Source organism: Oncorhynchus clarkii, chromosome 9 (assembly GCF_045791955.1).
Source record: "Oncorhynchus clarkii lewisi isolate Uvic-CL-2024 chromosome 9, UVic_Ocla_1.0, whole genome shotgun sequence".
NCBI classification, from domain to species: Eukaryota; Metazoa; Chordata; class Actinopteri; order Salmoniformes; family Salmonidae; genus Oncorhynchus; species Oncorhynchus clarkii.
The window spans coordinates 50,238,288-50,258,938 of NC_092155.1; the positions used below are offsets into that span (position 1 = coordinate 50,238,288).

The 20,651-nt window shown below is 42.8% G+C and overlaps 1 protein-coding gene across 1 annotated transcript; it reads left to right on the forward strand.

Moving 5' to 3' along the window:
• The first annotated feature begins 3,852 nt into the window (after positions 1 to 3,852).
• LOC139416474 (cytochrome c oxidase subunit 4 isoform 2, mitochondrial-like) lies at positions 3,853 to 11,577 on the forward strand. The gene is made up of 5 exons (XM_071165105.1): positions 3,853 to 4,078; positions 8,609 to 8,711; positions 10,818 to 10,982; positions 11,065 to 11,196; positions 11,315 to 11,577. Exons 2-5 carry the CDS (start codon positions 8,609 to 8,611, stop codon positions 11,446 to 11,448), a joined length of 534 nt encoding a protein of 177 aa, XP_071021206.1. The 5' UTR covers positions 3,853 to 4,078; the 3' UTR covers positions 11,449 to 11,577.
• The last annotated feature ends 9,074 nt before the right edge of the window (positions 11,578 to 20,651 follow it).

Sequence of the window (20,651 nt, forward strand, 5' to 3'; positions counted from 1 at the left end):
ATTCTTCAAGGTCTTTCAAATTGGTTGTTGATCATTGCTAGACAACCATTTTCAGGTCTTGTCATAGATTTCCAAGTAGATTTAAGTCGAAACTGTAACTCGGAACATTCACTGCCTTCTTGGTAAGCAACTCCAATGTAGATTTGGTCTTGTGTTTTATGTTATTGTCCTGCTAAAAGGTGAATTCATCTCCCAGTTTCTTGTGGAAAGCAGACTGAACCAGGTTTTCCTCTAGGATTTTGCCTTTGCTTAGCTCCATTCCGTTTATTTTTTATCCTGAAAAACTCCCCAGTCCTTAACGATTACAAGCATGCCCATAACATGATGCAGCCACCACTACATTTGAAAATATAGAGAGTGGTACTCAGTAATGTATTGCACTGGATTTGCAGTTTAAATTTAGTGCCTTGTTGCAAACAGGATGCATGTTTTTGTAATATTTTTATTCTGTACAAGCTTCCTTATTTTTACTTGGGTTAGTATTGTGGAATAACTGCAATGTTGTTGATCCATTCTCAGTTTCTCCTATCACAGCCATTAAACTCTGTAACTGTTTTAACGTAACCATTGGCCTCATGGTGAAATCTCTGAGCGGTTTCCTTCCTCTCTGGCAACTGTTAGAAAGGACACCTGTATATTTGTATAGACTGGGTGTATTGATACACCATCCAAAGTGTAATTAAAAACTTCACCATGCACAAAGATGCCTCCCCCCCATCTACCAATAGGTGCCCTTCTCACGAGGCTTTGGAAAAACCTCTCTGGTCTTTGTGGTTAAATCTGTGGGGTACAGAGATACAGTTGAAGTCAGAAGTTTGCATACACCTTAGCCAAATACATTTAAACTCTGTTTTTCACATTTACTGACATTTAATCCTAGAACAAATCCCTGTCTTAGGTCAGTTAGGACCTTTCGGGTAGCCTTCCACAAGCTTCCCACAATAAGTTGGGTGAATTCTGGCCCATTCCTGACAGAGCTGGGGTAACTGAGTCAGGTTTGTAGGCCTCCTTGCTCGCACACGCTTTTTCAGTTCTGCTGTTTCTGAGGCCTTGGCTGATTTCTTTTGATTTTCCCATGATGTCAAGCAAAGAGCCACTGAGTTTGAAGGTAGGCCTTGAAATACATCCACAGGTATACTTCCAATTGACTCAAATTATGTCAATTAGCCTATCACAAGCCTCTAAAGCCATGACATCATTTTCTGGAATTTCCCAAGCTGGATAAAGGCACAGTCAACTTAGTGTATGTAAATTTCTGACCCACTGGAATGGTGATATAGTGAATTATAAGTGAAATCATCAGTGTCATGCACAAAGTAGATCTGCCAAAACTATAGTTTGTTAACAAGACATTTGTGGAGTGGTTGAAAAATAAGTTTTAATGTCTCCAACCTAAGTGTATGTAAACTTCCGACTTCAACTGTAAGTAGTCTTAATGTCTCCAACCTAAGTGTATGTAAACTTCCGACTTCAACTGGAAGTACTCTTTTAAAAATCATGTTAAACACTATTAGTGCACACAGAGTGAGTCTTTGCAACTTATTATGTGACTTGTTAAGCACATTTTTACTTGCAATAACAAAGGTGTCAAATACTTATTGACTCAAGACATTTCAGCTTCTAATTTGTAATTCATTTGTAAAAATGTAGAAAACACATAATTCCACTTTGACATTATGGGATATTGCATACGCCAGTGACAAAAAAAATCTACATTTAATCCATTTTAAATTCAGGCTGTCACACTACAAAATGTGGAAAATGTAAAGGGGTGTGAATACTTTTTGAAGGCACTGTATAGTAGACAGGATCAGGCCTGTCACACACCTTGTTATATCCAATAAGGCGCTTGTGTTTCACCACTGGTCAAAATATAAAACTGATCATCCACTTCCGATTGAGAAAAACAACATTCTGACTAATTCCTAATAACTCATGGGACAGCCTCAGTTTATCCACCAAATCCATGAAAAAATAAATCCCAGTAGCCTTATCTTTGTATCCAGGACTAGAGCTCTGCGAGGTCATGTTTTTTGGTCTCTGACAGCCTCCTGATAGACAAGTTAATACAATGCCAACAGATTAAATGTATCTATATTCGGCATAGCCGACAATGCTACACCAATAATCCCTGGCAATACTGTTGATTCTAAGGATACATTCATGCTGCCATCTCGTGGCTAAATGTAGTAACCACAATTAAATTGCGGTACCATTGAGAAGTATAATAACTAGCATGAAGACTTAAGGCTGAACCTTTTCACTATTTATCCATTTTGTATTTCTAACAACCATTGGTCTGCAGCACACTCCTGTTAGTGAATAATCATGAACTATAAGTTGAAGCACATGAAAGCATGTACACATCACATCGACTGCATCTTCATTTCCGTCTACCATTGCAGTAAAAGCAAAACGTGTCCAGCGCTAGTGAAAGATCAGCAAGCAGATTGAGTGTAGTTACATAATACAAACCATCAACATATGAGACAACCAGTGAGAGGGTTACTCCAGAGCACAGGAGGCTGTTGAGGGGAGGACGGTTCATAATAATGACTGGAACGGAGTGGATGGAATAGAATCAAGCAGCGTATTTGACGTGTTCGATAGCGTTCCATTTATTCTGCTCCAGCCATTACTATGAGCCCGTCCTCCCCAATTAAGCTGACACTGGTTGCTTGTGCTCCAGAGGTAAGGTGAACTCTGAGGGTTATGTAATGTACCAGCAAAAACACTGTTTATCAGTGAATCGGAGGACAGTTACAGTTTTACAGACTGTCTGAATCTCATTGGCCGGCTCTGCGTTGATGGGCTCTGAGTTAATTAAGCACTAAGGCCCGAGGGGTTGTGGTATATGGCAGAAATACCACGGCTAAGGGCTGTTCTTAAGCGCGACGCAACGCGGAGTGCCTAATACAGCTCTTTGCCGTGGTATATTGGCCATATACCACAAACACCCGAGGTGCCTTATTGCTATTATAAACTGGTTACCAACATAATAAGAACAGTAAAAAATAAATGTTTGTCATACCCATGGTATACGGTCTGATATACCATGGCTGTCAGCACATCAGCATTCAGGGCTCAAACCACCCAGTTTCTATTATAGATTGTATTATTATTTCAAGAATCTGACTATATTTTGACTAGTATTTTTGTCATTAGTTTACATTGTTCTGCTCAAAGAGCAAAGTAAATTGTACTGCCAAAGATGGTATGGTTGCTGTAACATTGACCTTGACCAAAAAATACTTTAACAGCTGCTGTTCATGGTTGCTGGCTGAACAGCAACAGCATACAGTACTGTACAGCCAGCCTGTCCTTAACTCACCCCTCTTGCCACTCCCCTCCTTTCCCCTCAGCGCCCTCAACCATTGGATGCCCTCCTGTGAATCACATACTAGCAGCCAAACAACTGCCAGGGGTAATACTGGCCCAGGTCCTGCATGGCTAAACCTAAATCAGGCCTGAACTTGATCCAATGTCGTCCCTCGTCTTTCCCTTATCACAAACTTTGACGGTTCACATTTTCTCACTCTCTCTTGGTCACACTATTTCAGCTTTTCGCATGGCCTCTCTGTATCTCACTCTCTCTAGGGATGTTTTACTCTTCACTGTGAAAGCAACTCTTCTTTAAGATCCCTCCTTCTTGTATAAACTGACCCAAAGTTGACCTGTCTGCATTCCAATGGCTCCCTCTTTCTGTCACTGTGGAGTTTTCTGTGAAGGTGAAAAGGAGAAGATTATTAAAGAGAGTTTTCAGGAACCTCAAATATAGGGGCTGTGAAATATGTTTTACAGTGCAACCCTAGTCCTGGTCCAGTCTGCCAGTAGCATCACATGCTTTCTCAGATTGTTTACTTGCACTAGTTTAGTCTCTCTCGGTCTAAACTCTCACCCGCCTCCTCCCTGCCTCTATCCCTCCCCTTCTCTCACCCGCCTTTCCTGGTCAGTGTGATTGTTTGTTGGCGATAAGATCCAAGGGTGAGACACAGTGACAGTGAGCCAGAGCAAAGTGAAGAGGGGCTGCTCTTATTTCTCCGTCTTTTTTTCCTAAAGGGCCACTCTCAGGACAACTGTGAGTAGCTGAAGGCTTCCGAACTTCTGGGGTCTAACAGGACTGGCTATTTGGGTCAGGTAGGGGCGGGTGGGGCGGTCATTTAGACAATATACTTGGGTCAGGAGCGGGCATGCAGAGTTAAGTGAACTCTAACACAGATTCTGCAGACAGACTTCTAGAATACAAAAAAGTTTTCAAATGCGCGACAGGCATGATCATTGGTAACATACCAACTCAGGCTGTTGTGGGAGGGAAAGTGAAAGGGATTGTGTTAATAGCATGCAGTGCTGTATTTGGTAACAAATAATTGGCATCTCTCTCAATGCCTTTTGAGATGATGCATTAGGGCATTGGGGCATATGTGTCAACTCAAGACTCCACAAGTTAAATTTGTAAACATCTCCACAACAGAAGACAGACACAACTCCATATTTGGACATCAATTCACACTGTACTCCTTGATAATATGTCTGCACAAGATAGTTTCTTTGTGCATTTTATAGAGAACAACACTCAAAAGTAATGTCAAACTCTTTCGCATAAAGGTCTCATAAAGTGGGTAATGTAATGGATGTGTCTGTTTGACAGTCCACCAAACTGTGTGTGGAGGTCATTAAGGACGTGGCGACATGGTTGCTGATGTTGACCAACTGCCAGTTTCCACCATTTTTATTGGCTTCAGTATGTGTGTGTGTGTGTGTGTGTGTGTGTGTGTGTGTGTGTGTGTGTGTGTGTGTGTGTGAAAGAGAGAGGGAGAGAGAGAGAGAGAGAGAGAGAGAGAGAGAAAGTGAGCAACAGTCACCTTGCCATTCATGCTAATAGAGCTTATCTGAATCTGAGAGAGAGAGATAGAGAGACCATATTAGACTCTGCAATACAAACAAATTAGCTTAGGGATATACTACGATGAAAGCCAGATCTACACAGGGTGTTCTAAAGCTAGCCAGATTCAGTTAGCTTCACATTCCAGCTCAGGCTTAATCCGTATTACGACAGTGGATAATGCTCGTCCGCTTGCCGCAAAAGATGCCCACATACTAAGTTTGGTTTGCTCCTGGAAGAACTCAACTAGGTGAAAGTCAAGCATACTCAAAGAACTTCGCTTGAAAAACACTCTTGAGACGCCGTAGCAACAACATAGCCAGAAGTAATCTAAATCTGAATTTAATTGTAATGTTTTTTTTGCCTAGGTCTTAGTCACGCAATTTTACATCTAACTTATTGTTTGTTGCAGTATTACTCAAGTGAGAAAAAGTGCATGAAAACTAGTTGTCTTGTTAAATGACAAGAAACACTTAATTGAAGAATCCCATCCATAGTTCCCACTCCTAATAGAAGTAGTACTGTTGACCAATCACTGACAAAGGGGCCTAGACTTCAGCTACCGAATTTCGACTTGCCTCAAGAAAAACTGTTTTGACTGGGAAGCCTGCGAAAGGCTTAACTCTAACAGTCTTGTAACTGCATGTACATGTCACACATGGCTAGTCAAATGCCAAACTCTTCATTGAAACAATGCTGAAACATCAATCCACCGGCGAGTCAGAGCCACATTTTAATTTGTGCTGAAATCAAAATGAAAGAAAAGTTATCTTGCAGGCTATGGTGTGAAATAGGCTTTCAGAAGCGCTGTCTTTCTTTTATTACATATCGTTAATGCCTTCTTTGTACTTTGATGTGCTCTTAGGGATCGGGCCCTTTTTTCAATTTCCGCCTTCAATGACATACCCAAATCTAACAGCCAGTAGCTCAAGACCTGAAACAAGCATATGCATATTCTTGATACCATTTGAAAGGAAACACTTTGAAGTTTGGGGAAATGTGAAATTAATGTAGGAGAATATAACACATTAGATCTGGTAAAAGACAATACAAACCAAAAAACATCAGTTAAAAAAAAAATTGTTTCGTTCCATAGTCTCAAATACAAGAGAAAGGCCATACATTGAGATAGGATTCAAGTTGTAATTTAGATGTTGTCCACAAGATTGCAGCAGTGTGTGTGCAAAGTGTGCAGACTGATCCAGTAAAGAATTACATCACTACACAATATTTGTGTCAAGCCTGCCAGGAGTTTGCCCAAATGTGCCGAATTGGTCAATTTATACATTTTCAAGTACATAACTATAGAGAATATACAAAAATGCTATGGTAATACAAAAATTACGTTTACACACTCCCAGGAATGTCATTTATGATGGATCATTAGCTTCCCTACAGAAAATACACTAACCTTCACACATCTAGATGGCCGGGTGGGGTGGGTGTGGAGCCAGAGACGGGTGTGTGTGGAGCCATAGCCAAGGGAAGTAGGCTGCAGCACCCCCTGATAAATAAGGAGTTGAGTTCCGAGGGAGACAATGGGGCGAGGGTGAGTGGCGTCTAGTGCCAGTGGGGTGAGCAGTATTCCAGTAGCTCTGGAGGCAAATTGGGTGAGAGTGAGGATGAATTGTGTAGGGAGGAAGGTGTGGAGAAGGCTTCTATGTCCGAACCTCGCAATGGAGGTCATGAAGGAGTGACATGTTTGGAGAAAGAGGACCCCTGCCTTCTGGCTGATCCATATGTGGTGTCTGGTTGGGTGGAGAAGAGATTGGGGACTGTTTCTGCCGTCCAGAGAGAGCAGGCACTCCGCATCACGCGACTAGGGACAAGAACTGTGAATTGCTTTGCTCTCTGGAGCAGGTCGCTGTTGAAAGTAGTGATAACAGGGGTGGCATGAAGTGCTGAGGAGGGTGAACTGAAATTGAAGATTCCTGGTGTCTGGGACCCCCATTTGGTGCGACGCAGACCCGGTGGAGAGCGTGGTGAAACAGAGAAGATACTGTCTGTTCTGCTGAGTTTTGATGACAGCTTTTGTCCCGAACCAATTACAGTGTTTTAAATGCCGAGCTTATAGTCATGTTGCAGCAGTGTGTATGAGGGAGATTCCTAGATGTGAGAAGTGTGCAGGAGGGCATGAGACAAAGGAATGTGTAGTATCAGTGGAAAAAGTTGTGTGTGTTCACTGTAGGGGTACCCATGGTCCTGGAGATCAGAAGTGTCTGGTGAGAGAATGACAGGTTGAGGTTGCCAGGATCAGAGTAGTGCAGAATGTGTCGTATGCTGAGGTAGTGAAGAGAGTAGTAGAGGAAGATGGGTCCAGGGTGAAGGATCCTAAGAGGATCCCTGTGAGTAAGCCAAGGCCAATAGAGAATGATAGGAATAATGTGCTTCAGTAAGGTTGGTTTATTAGCTTTAATAGCCTTAGTTTTCAGCTGTACCGAAAAAAATGGAACATATCACAGAAAGTAGATGTTGTGGTGGCAGTTGCCGAGAATGACTTGGGTGTACAAGATTTTACTGCAGAAGATTTACAGGATGTGTTGAACGATAGTGTCTCATCCTCCCAGGCTGTTGGCATGCTGTAGTATCAGATAGGACTAAGTAGTGGAATAGTGGTGAGGTTTTAATGGGTGTAGGGTTAGTCGGTAGGGCAATTTTTCTTCCCTTTTCCTCTTCCCTTCCCTTTTTGTGTCACAGTGTTATTTTTTCTATAGTTTGCCACCCTTACAGTAGGTGGCGGCATGCACCTTTTACGCTTGTTTGCAGATGCCATAATACCATAGAAGAAGAAGGTGAGCCTGTGCTTTTTGCCTGTGATGTCTTAGCCTATGGATTTGAAATAACATTTTATGTCACATGCGCCGAATACAACACCTTACGGTGAAATGCTTACCTATAAGCCCTTAACCAACATTGCAGTTAAGAAAAATAAAGAGTTTAGAAAATATATATTACTAAATAATAATAAAATAAAAAGTAACAATAAAATAACAATAACAGGACTATATACTGGGGGTACCAGTACCAAGTCAATGTGTGGGGGTACAGGTCAGTTGAAATAATTGAGGTAATATGTACATGTAGGTAGGGGTAAAGTGACTGCATTGATAATAAACAGCGAGAAGCAGCAGCGTAAAAAAGGGGTGGGGGGGTCAATGCAAATAGTCCGGGTAGCCATTTGATTAACTGTTCAGCAGTCTTGTGGCTTTGGGGTAGAAGCTTTTGGATCTAGACTTGAAGCTCTGGTACCGCTTGTCGTGCCATACAGAGAGAAAAGTCTATGACTAGGGTGGCTGGAGTCTTTGAACATTTTTAGGGGCTTCCGCTGACACCGCCTGGTATAGAGGTCCTGGATGGCAGGAAGCTTGGCCCCAGTGATGTACGCACTACCCTCTGTAGCTCTTTGCAGTCGGATGCAGAGTAGTTGCCATATCAGGAGGTGATGCAACCAGTCAGGATGCTCTCATTGGTGCAGCTGTATAACTTTTTGAGGATCTGAGGACTCACACCAAATCTTGCTCTGCTTTTGCAAATAGCCTTTGAAGTTCCTATTTCATCAGTAACCATTTTTTTTAATGTCATGGTCCAGAGGGGAAGTTTTGGGTTATTGTTAAAATACCTAGTCACCATGAGAGGGAGTCTTCAGAGTTACTGGTCAGTTAAGAGGAGATATATTTTGACGGGGGATAAATCTTGTTCTGTCTCTGTTCCTCACCTGTCTTTCAGATGCTTCACCTGACAACAGGACGTGTGGGGTGCTTGCTTTCCAAGCAAGCGGTGGTGGCACTGACGAGCAGTGGTGCAAGGATGTCAAGCCATGGCCACCACGGTACTATTCTTTGATCAGCTATTTTATTGCATTTACACATTTTCCCATGGTGCAGTGCAAAAAATACACCGTTTTATAATGCCATTCTACACATTTTGTCATGAGGCTAAGAGAAAATGTTACTATTTGAAAGGACATTTCCTGCAATTCTACACTTTTTGTCATGGACCAGATGTTTTTTTTCATTGGCGTTTAATAGCTCATCTCAACATTTGTCCACATTCTGTCATGAATTTTGCAGCTTTAAAGCTTATTTCCTGCAATTCTACACATTTTGCTATCATATGCTATCTGGAGGCCCCCAGACCTCCAGTGGGGCCAGAACTCCCCCCAAAAAAGGAATATGGGGGCCCCGTGGCACGTGCCTTGCGTGGCTGTTTCGTAATCCGTCCCTGCTTTACCACCCAGTGTAGTCTTCTTCTCTGAGGTCCATTATCTCACGTCAGATAGCATGATGGCCGTCTGCACTGATCTGATTTTGTTGAGGGACAAGCGCCACGTAGGAGTGACACCATCTGACGTAAGACAATGCTCTGAGGTCTATAAACCTCTAAACTAGAGGTCGACTGATTGATCGGAATGGCCGATTAATTAGGGCCGATTTCAAGTTTTCATAACAATCGGAAATCTGTATTTTTGGACCCCAATTTTTTTTGTTTTACACCTTTATTTAAATCTTTATTTAACTAGGCAAGTCAGTTAAGAACAACATTCTTATTTTCAATGACGGCCTAGGAACGGTGGGTTACCTGCCTCGTTCAGGGGCAGAACGACAGATTTTTACCTTGTCAGCTCAGGGGATTCAATCATGCAACCTTACAGTTAACTAGTCCAACGCTCTAACCACCTGATTACATTGCACTCCACGAGGAGACTGCCTGTTACGCGAATGCAGTAAGCCAAGGTAAGTTGCTAGCTAGCATTAAACTTATCTTATAAAAAACAATCAATCAATCAATCATAATTACTAGGTAACTACACATGGTTGATGATATTACTAGTTTATCTAGCGTGTCCTGCGTTGCATATAATCGTTGTGGTGCTTATCGTTGCTCCAATGTGTACCTAACCATAAGCATCAATGCCTTTCTTAAAATCAATACACAGAAGTATATATTTTTAAACCTGCATATTTAGCTAAAAGAAATCCAGGTTAGCAGGCAATATTAACCAGGTGAAATTGTGTCACTTCTCTTGCGTTCATTGCACGCAGAGTCAGTGTATATGCAACAGTTTGGGCCGCCTAATTTGCCAGAATTGTACGTAATTATGACATAACATTGAAGGTTGTGCAATGTAACAGGAATATTTAGACTTGTGGATGCCACCCATTAAATAAAATACGGAACGGTTCCTTATTTCACTGAAAGAATAAACGTCTTGTTTTCGAGATGATAGTTTCCAGATTCGATCATATTAATGATCTAAGGCTCGTATTTCTGTTTGTTATCATGTTATAACTAAGTCTATGATTTGATAGAGCAGTCTGACTGAGCGATGGTAGGCAGCAGCAGGCTCGTAAGCATTCATTCAAACAGCACTTTCTTGTGTTTGCCTGCAGCTGTTTATGACTTCAAGCCTATCAACTCCCGAGATTAGGCTGGTGTAACCGATGTGAAATGGCTAGCTAGTTAGCGGGGTGCGCGCTAATAGTGTTTCAAACATCACTCGCTCTGAGACTTGGAGTGGTTGTTTCCCTTGCTCTGTTCTCATGTTCTGAGCAAGGAACTTAAACGTTAGCTTTCTTACATGGCACATATTGCACTTTTACTTTCTTCTCCAACACTTTGTTTTTGCATTATTTAAACCAAATTGAACGTTTCATTATTTATTTGAGGCTAAATTGATTTTATTGATTTATTATATTAAGTTAAAATAAGTGTTCATTCAGTATTGTTGTAATTGTCATTATTACAAATAAATGTGTAAAAAAATCAGCCGATTAATCGGTATCGTTTTTTTTGTTGGTCCCCCAATAATTGGTATCGGCGTTGAAAAATCATAATCAGTCGACCTCTACTCTAAACCCCACCTTACCACCACTCCCTTTACCTCAACCTCCCCTTCACTTGACTTATCTCGTGTCCTATATCTCATGTACTGTAGAGGTGTCCGACTCAGTGGACATGTCACAGCCAATGTACTGGGATCGTCTGGACACCCCTCTGCCAGACAGACCATGGAAGGATGTCCTCGATTCTACGGATAAGAGCCTGAAACAGAAGGAGAAGGGTCCCTGGACTGCGCTGTCCAAGGAGGAGAAAATCGCCTGTAAGCCACTCCCTCTCTCATTCCTTCTCATGTCACAGCCTTTAATTCTGCTATTCTTAATAGTTCTCCTTCTGTATCCCAGTGTACAGGCTGAAGTTCAACCACACCTATCCTGAGATGAAGAGGCCGTCCCATGAGTGGAAGACGGTGATTGGTGGAATGTTCATCTTCTTTGGCATCACTGGTCTGGTGGTCTTTTGGCAGGGCCACTATGGTAAGATTTCTCATGGTTGATTGCTAAAATTGATAGACTTCCTAAAGCCATTATCACATGGATGGGCGATTGTTCAGTCCTTAAACTTGCTGTTCTTTTTCTCTTGTGTGTCCCACAGTGTACCCACCCCAACCTCATACCTTTGGTGAGGAGTGGCAGGCTAAGCAGATCCAGAGGATGCTGGATATGCGGATCAACCCAATTGAGGGCTTCTCTGCCCAGTGGGACTACAAGAACAAACAATGGAAGTAAAGGAAGGGAATAGACCGCTGCTGGAAGGAGGAATGGTTCGACTTGACACCTTGAGCCTCTGTTCAGCCGCCATAACAGCAATCCAGCCATCTGAATCCATTCTCTTACTATTTAATAAATAACTAAAAACTGGTTGTGTCCTTCTCTCTCCATCTGAGAAAACAGTATAATATTATGGGCTGCTTGTCCTCAACCTAATTTCTGCTTTAGTGTTCCTGTGGTAGTGTCTAGTTTGGCCTTAAGTGAGTATTGTGAGATGTGCCATTGCCTTGGTGGTCCTGACACATTCAACACTAACAAAGGCATTTCTACTCCAAAATGGTCCACCGTATTCAATGTATAAAACACAACAAAAAGATTAAATCAATCCTTGTACCTTTGTTTTCACTCCCTAAAGTCAGTCCCAAAATTGCAGAGAATATTAGCATTTTCTGTAGAAAACTATTAAAAAGTCTAGGAGTGAAGATGGATGGCAAACAAGTTAAAGATCATGTATGGCCGGACGCTCTGAGCAGCTTTACTACAGGCAAGGGACACTATTAAATTAACATTTGTGTGGATGTTCTCCTATGGGAACAAGTCATGAATTTTTTAGAGTTTCTCAATGAATGTCTTCTGGCCTTTCCCCTTATCCCTCCCAAAGCACCAAAATAAAATGTCAGTGTCCTCTCCATGTTCCAAATTGGTCGCTGCATGTAATCTAAGACATTACATTGGAATCGTAAGACATAGAAACAGACAATACACCATGGAGTTCCTTGTTTTTTCTCTAAAATCAAATCAAATTTTATTGGTCACATAAGATAATTAGCAGATGTTATTGCAGGTGTAGGAAAATGATTGTGTTTCTAGCTCCAACAGTGCAGTAATAGCTAACAATTTCACAACACATCTAAAGTAAAGGAATGGAATTAAGAATACATAAATACTTGGACGAGCAATGTCGGAGCGGTATAGACTAAAATGAAGTAGAATAGAATACAGTATATACACATATGAGCTGAATAATGCAAAATATGTAAACATATAACATATAACGCAAAAAAACAACAATTACTTACAAATACACAATGCAAAGACGAAATTTAAGACCGTTTGAAGAGACTTTACACCAAATATCGTAACATTTTAAAGTAAATGTTACTAAGCGATGATACCATTTTAATTATTATTTAACCGACTTTAACCCAGTTGCAGCCGATAGTATTTTACAGTTCCAACACGTTTCTGCCGTCCTTCTACCGTTACACAGGTGTTTGCTGCGCGCTAGCTCTCGAAAACCCAGTTAGCTTTGCCCATGGCTGGCTGTGTGAACTCCAATTCCGACACTGTCTTAGAAAAGACAACAATCATCGCTGCGAAAAGCTTTTTGAAACATATGTCCCTTATCTTCCATATGAGCGAGAAATAATCTTTAAATAAAACAAAATACACTTACTGTAACGTTAGACTTACGCAGAACCACACGTTGTGTGCCTCCAGTTGACCAACTACACTTCCCCCCCAGATCAAAGTCTACATTGAGACCGAAGGGAGCAAGGGTCTTTAAATTAAAGATCCAGACAGCCTCTCGTTTTAACAATAAATCGTAGAGGTCACCCCCTCTCCTAGGGAGGGTGACATGTTCGATGCCAATATAGCGTAGGGACGAAATAGAGTGATGTGCTTCCAAAAAGTGGGACGCAACTGGGTAAATTGAGTTTTTGGACCTAATGGTGCTTCGATGCTCCGAGATTCGTACTTTTAATTCGTTATTTGTTTTACCAACATTTTTACCACAAGGACAAGTTCTAAGATAAATAACTGCATTAGTGGAGCACGTGATAACACCTTTGATTGGGATCTGTTTCCCTGTTTGGGGGTGTTTGAAGGCTCTACCATTGCATTGAGCACAGCCATTACACTTGTAGTTTCCATCCAGTTGGGGCGCAAATAGACGTTGTGCAGGGATATCTTGGGGTGGTAAATCAGAGTTTACCAATTGATCTCAGATTTCTGCCTCGCGAGAATATGACCAAAGGAGAGTCCGAAAACACATTACCAATACTGTCATCGGATCTTAGAATGTGCCAATGTTTGTGAACGATTCCTTTAATTTGCTCAGAGCACTTTGAATAGCGGGTAGTTAGAACGCAAGAATGCTTCTTTTTGCGAGACTGACCTTGAAAATGGTCATGTTTTGAATTTGCTCAATGGCAGTATTAATCTGACCATTTTTGTATTGTCTCCTTTGCCATTTGTAAATCCACTCACGACTCGTAGCTGCATAGTCCGTTTGTTTGTGTTGTTGGTATTGCTTTGTGTTGTTGGCTAGCTTAATGTTCTGGACGGTAGCGAGCTAGTACTCACTCGAGTGACTGCTAGCATCGTCATGGAAAGGGGCATGACTGAAGACATACAATATTATGTTATTCTAAGTAGTGAGAACACTAGGAAGCAGACTATTTTGAAAAGTAATCTTTAGACATGTGGTACTTATCTTAAATGTAGTTTTGTAATTTACTAAAACAAATCAGAGAACAAGAAAATTGCGTTTGAAAAAGGTCAAGTTTTCGCTGTGAGCCAATGGGGTAACCTAGGTAACCACAGGTTGTTTCCCCCACAGGTGAACAGGGTTGCGACATTCTATCTAATACCGACAGGGTCTATACTACACTGCTCAAAAAAATAAAGGGAACAGTAAAATAACACATCCTAGATCTGAATGAATGAAATATTCTTATTAAATACTTTTTTCTTTACATAGTTGAATGTGCTGACAACAAAATCACACAAAAATGATCAATGGAAATCAAATTTATCAACCCATGGAGGTCTGGATTTGGAGTCACACTCAAAATTAAAGTGGAAAACCACACTACAGGCTGATCCAACTTTGATGGAATGTCCTTAAAACAAGTCAAAATGAGGCTCAGTAGTGTGTGTGGCCTCCACGTGCCTGTATGACCTCTCTACAACGCCTGGGCATGCTCCTGATGAGGTGGCGGATGGTCTCCTGAGGGATCTCCTCCCAGACCTGGACTAAGGCATCCGCCAACTCCTGGACAGTCTGTGGTGCAACGTGGCGTTGGTGGATGGAGCGAGACATGATGTCCCAGATCTGCTCAATTGGATTCAGGTCTGGGGAACGTGCGGGCCAGTCCATAGCATCAATGCCTTCCTCTTGCAGGAACTGCTGACACACTCCAGCCGCATGAGGTCTAGCATTGTCTTGCATTAGGAGGAACCCAGGGCCAACCGCACCAGCATATGGTCTCACAAGGGGTCTGAGGATCTCATCTCGGTACCTAATGGCAGTCAGGCTAACTCTGGCGAGCACATGGAGGGCTGTGCGTCTCCCCAAAGAAATGCCACCCCACACCATGACTGACCCACCGCCAAACCGGTCATGCTGGAGGATGTTGCAGGCAGCAGAACGTTCTCCACGGCGTCTCCAGACTCTGTCACGTCTGTCACATGTGCTCAGTGTGAACCTGCTTTCATCTGTGAAGAGCACAGGGCGCCAGTGGCGAATTTGCCAATCTTGGTGTTCTCTGGCAGATGCCAAACGTCCTGCACGGTGTTGGGCTGTAAGCACAACCCCCACCTGTGGACGTCGGGCCCTCATACCACCCTCATGGAGTCTGTTTCTGACCGTTTGAACAGACACATGCACATTTGTGGCGTGCTGGAGGTCATTTTGCAGGGCTCTGGCAGTGCTCCTCCTGCCCCTCCTTGCACAAAGGCGCAGGTAGTGGTCCTGCTGCTGGGTTGTTGCCCTCCTACGGCCTCCTCCACATCTCCTGATGTACTGGCCTGTCTCCTGGTAGCGCCTCCATGCTCTGGACACTACGCTGACAGACACAGCAAACCTTCTTGCCACAGCTCGCATTGATGTTCCATCCTGGATGAGCTGCACTACCTGAGCCACTTGTGTGGGTTGTAGACTCTGTCTCATGCTACCACTAGAGTGAAAGCACCGCCAGCATTCAAAAGTGACCAAAACATCAGCCAGGAAGCATAGGAACCGAGAAGTGGTCTGTGGTCGCCACCTGCAGAACCACTCCTTTATTGGGGGTGTCTTGCTAATTGCCTATAATTTCCACCTGTTGTCTATTTCATTTGCACAACAGCATGTGACATTTATTGTCAATCAGTGTTGCTTCCTAAGTGGACAGTTTGATTTCACAGAAGTGTGATTGACTTGGAGTTACATTGTGTTGTTTAAGTGTTCCCTTTATTTTTTTGAGTAGTGTATTTAGCCTCGGAAGGACGTGGCCCATTATTTACCTTGTTACCTGGCAATAACCACAATGGTGTGTCAAACAATGCTCATGAATATAAACTCCCCGCCCACTCAGCCTGTTCTTTCAGGCTTCCTGATAGTGCGATGGTGGAAAATGTACGATTTATTCAATTCTGAGCATTTTAATAGTGTAAAAATTTGATGGGTGATGTTTTGGTCATGCATTTTTTATTTATTGGAAAGTAGGATGGGCTCCTAACCAATTGTGCTATTTTATCGACGACATAGATAGTGTAACGACCCTGGGTTTATAAGCGCGGAAATCGACTGCTGTTTGAGCATGCTTTTGCGGCACAGTCGATAGCGCGCCGGACCTCGGGCTCGAAGGTCGAGGGTTCGAGACCTGCTCCCTGCTGTTTCTTTACAATAATATACAGTTGGCTGGTTTTTCTGTGCATCGGCAAGACAGAACAGCTACCTCCGGTAAGACAAGGGGTGGCAGACTGTGTCTATTTGTCCATTACAGCTGATGCGCGAAATCAAATACTAAGGAAGTCTCAAGGTTTTGCTCACCTGAGGTAGAGTATCTCATGATAAGCTGTAGACAACACTATTTACCAAGATAATTTTAATCTATATGCTGGCACTAAGACCACACTCAACGAGCTGTATGAAGCCAAAAGCAAACAAGAAAATGCTAGTGACTAGGAACTTTAATGCAGGGAAACTTAAATCCGTTTTACCTCATTTTTACCAGTGTGTTACATGTGAAAAAGAGAGAAAAAAACTTTAGACCACCTTTACTCCACACGCAGAGACACATACAAAGCTCTCCCTTGCCCTCCATTTGGCAAATCTGACCATAATTATATCTTCCTGATTCCTGCTTACAAGCAAAATCTAAAGCAGGAAGTACCAGTGACTTGCTGAATAAGTAAGTGGTTAGATGACGCAGATGCTAAGCTACAGGACTGTTTTGCTACCACAGACTGGAATAAGTTCTGGGACTCATCTGATGGCACTGAGGAGTATACCACATCAGTCACCGGCTTCATCAATAAGTACATCGATGACGAAGTCCCCACAGTGACCATACGTACATACCCCAACCAGAAGCCATGGATTACAGGCAACATCCGCACAGAGAAAAAGGGTACAGCTGCCGCTTTCAAGGAGCAGGACTCTAACCCAGACGCTTATAAGAAATCCTGCTATGCCCTTAGACAAACCATCAAACAGGCAAAGCGTAAATACAGGTCTAAGATTGAATCCTACTACACCGGCGGATGTGGCAGGGCTTGCAAACTATTAAGGACTACAAAGGGAAGCCCAGCCACGAGCTGCCAGTGACACAAGCCTACCAGACGAGCTAAATGACTTCCATGCGTGCTTCGATGCAAGCAACACTGAAGCATGCATGAGAGCACCAGCTGTTCCGGACGACTGTGTGATCATGCTCGCCATAGCCAATAAACTGGTCAACATTCACAAGGCCGCAGGGCCGGATGGATTACCAGGACGTGTACACCGAGCATGCGCTGACCAACTGGCAAGTGTCTGTAATACCTACATGTTTCAAGCAGAACACCATAGTCATTGTGCACAAAAACACCAAGGTAACCTGCCTAAATGACTACAGACCGGTAGCACTCACGTCTGTAGCCATGAAGTGCTTTGAAAGGCTGGTCATGGCTCACATCAACACCATCATCCCAGAAACCCTAGACCCACTCCAATTTGCATACTGCCCCAACAGATCCACAGATGACACAATCTCTACTGCACTCAACACTGCCCTTTCCCACCTGGACAAAAGGAACACCTACGTGAGAATGCTGTTCATTGACTACAGCTCAGTGTTCAACAACATAGTGTCCTCAAAACTCATCACGACGCTAAGGACCCTGGGACTAAACACCTCCCTCTGCAACTGGATCCTGGACTTCCTGACGGGCCACCCCCAGGTGTTAAGAGTAGGCAACAACACATCTGCCACGCTAATCCTCAACACAGGGGTCCCCTCTGGGGTGCGTGCTCAGTTCCCTCCTCCTGTGTTGGAGTCGTGGCCAAACACCATCATTAAGTTTGTCTACTACCGTTGTGTTGTCAGCAATCACTGACATCGGTAAGCCTATAGGGAGGAAGTCAGAGACCTGGAAGTGTGGTGCCAGGACAACAACCTCTCCCTCAACGTGATCAAGACAAAGGAGATGATCGTGGACTAAAGGAAAAGGAGGGATTAGCACGCCCCTTTCTCATCGACAGGGCTGTAGTGGAGCAGGTTGAGAGCTTCAAGTTCCTTGGTGTTTACGCTGCTGCTACTTGATGTTTATTATCTAGGCAAAGTCACTTTACCCCTACCTACATGTACATATTACCTCGACTAACCTCTATCCCTGCACATTGACTCTGTACAGGTACCCCCTTTATATAGCCTCGGCATTGTTATCTTATTGTTGCTCTTTTATTTTTTACTTTGTTTATTTATGTGACAAATAACATTTTATTTTATTTTACTGTGCGGGACCTTTAATCCACTCAAACATCAGTAATACAAAACACAAACAAAAAACGCTCAGTCCTTCAAAATACACTCAGAGCCCTACTCAGATCTGGTGACATGAGAGGACGGAACTGCTGCTCCAGTCAGCAAGCCATACGTCCTTCATTCCCAAGAAGCGTTCAGCTGCAGATACAATGATTATTGATCTTTCCACTCCTGCAGTGCGGGTTATCGACATAGCAACAAATGCCAAACAATCTACTTTCTTCACAACAAGGGTATCTGGATCCTGTATCTTGTGAACGGCACCCATATCACTAGACTGTGGTGTCTCCAGGACAACCAAACCACTAGAACATCTCTTATCCTAGCCATCTCTGCCTCCTTCACCCTTACAGAACATTCAGAGAAGTCATGTGCACGCTTCCCACCACAATTGCGACATCCAACGTCATCATCTTCCGCAGGAAAAATAATCAGTCAAGCCATGCTCTCTGCAAACACTTGACACAATGTCATGCCCAAATGGTTTGCAGTTGGAACACTGCAGTAACCTGGGGACAAATGCCCTCACATGGTAACTTACATATCCCATCTTGACATGTGTAGGGAGCGGCTCCACATCAAAAACTGTAACACAGACCTGCTCTTTATCTTCTTTTCATTGAACATAATCGTCAAGCCCCAACTACTTCAGAAATGTTCATTCTCAAAAGACTAAACACTCTTCTTCCCAAAATAATAAAAGCGGACCAAACTGGATTTATTAGAGACAGATACTCTTCTGATAACATTCGCCGTCTTTTTGATATTATTGATCAAGTAAACGCACAAAAGACCCCTGTCCTGCTGGCTTCACTGGATGCTGAGAAGGCGTTTGACAGGATGGAGTGGAGCTTTCTGTTTTCAGTCTTAGAAAAGTTCAATATGGGCCCAAATTTTATTAAATGGATCAAATCACTATACTCTCATCCAAATGCCATGGTGACTACTAATGGACTGAACTCTGACAGATTCCCTCTGGAACGGGGCACAAGACAAGGGTGCTCGCTGTCCCCGCTGCTCTACTTGTTGGGGGCGGAGCCTCTGGCAGAGCTGATAAGGAGCAATCCAAGTATTATGGGTGTTTCTGCAGGCGGCCTGCAGCACAAGATTTCGCTTTACGCGGATGATGTCTTGCTCTACATATCCAACCCTGAGAAATCCCTCCCTCTCATTTTAGACACAATTGCTCAGTATGGCAAGTTTTCAGGTTATAAGATCAATTTTAACAAATCCACTGTCTGCCCTCTCAATATTACACTCACCAGCTCTATGAAGACACTTTGTCCTTTCCAATGGAAAACACAGGGGTTTCAATACCTCGGGATCTTCATAACACCAGATCTGAATAGCCTTTTTAAGGAAAATTATCTTCCACTCCTGGGTCGAATCAAGAACGATCTCCAAACCTGGATCTCCCTCCCAATTAGCTTAGTAGGAAGAATTAATGTAATCCGTATGAACGTCCTCCCTAGACTAAACTACTTATTTCAGATGCTCCCATGCTATCTCCCAGTTTCCTTCTTCAAAACAACTAACCAAAGCATCACCAAATTTATATGGGGCAATAAAAAACCTAGGATCAAGTTTTCCACTTTATCAAAACCTGAATCTAAAGGGGGTCTTGCCCTTCCCTCCCTTCAACTGCACTACTGGTCTGCCCAAATCCGCAACATGCTAACATGGATCACAAACAGACAAGAGTCAACGTGGATTCAGATAGAAGCCCAATCCTGTGGTTCATTGCCCTTAAGCTCAATTATATTCATTAATAACTTTAGTGAAGTGGGCAACATAGCCAAAACCTTTGCGATTTACAGCACCCTACTAGCGTGGAGGGACTGTAAGAAATACCTGGGCATTTCCTCCCAAATATGTTCTCACTCGCCTATAGTAGGCAACCCAGACTTGCCAAAAGCCCTGAGGGACGCCAACTTTAATCTTTGGCATACTCTAGGAATCAGGACCTTTTCAGACCTATTTCATCAGAAAACCACTACACTGAAATCCTTTCAAGAGCTCTGCAGTGAATTCGATGTGCCAAGATCCCATTTTTTTAAATATCTTCAAATTAGACATGTAATTTCCTCATTTACCTCCAATAGGAGGTTTAGAACTCAGTTGAATGAAGTTGAAACCCTTCTTGTCACAGCACAATCCATTAAAGGCAAAATATCATACATCTATAGACTCCTTTCTGAGAAAGGAAGCTCCTCCTTTACTCCTTTGAAAATAATCTGGGAAAAGGACCTTGGTCTGACTATCAGTGATGAGTTATGGGCGGAGGTTTGCGACAGGGTATACTGCTCCTCTACCAGTGTAAAAATGAAAGAATCTAATTACAAATTTTTGTACAAATTGTATTATACTCCTTTGAGACTCCATAGAATGAAAACAGATATGTCTCCTAACTGTAAAAGATGTACCTCTGAA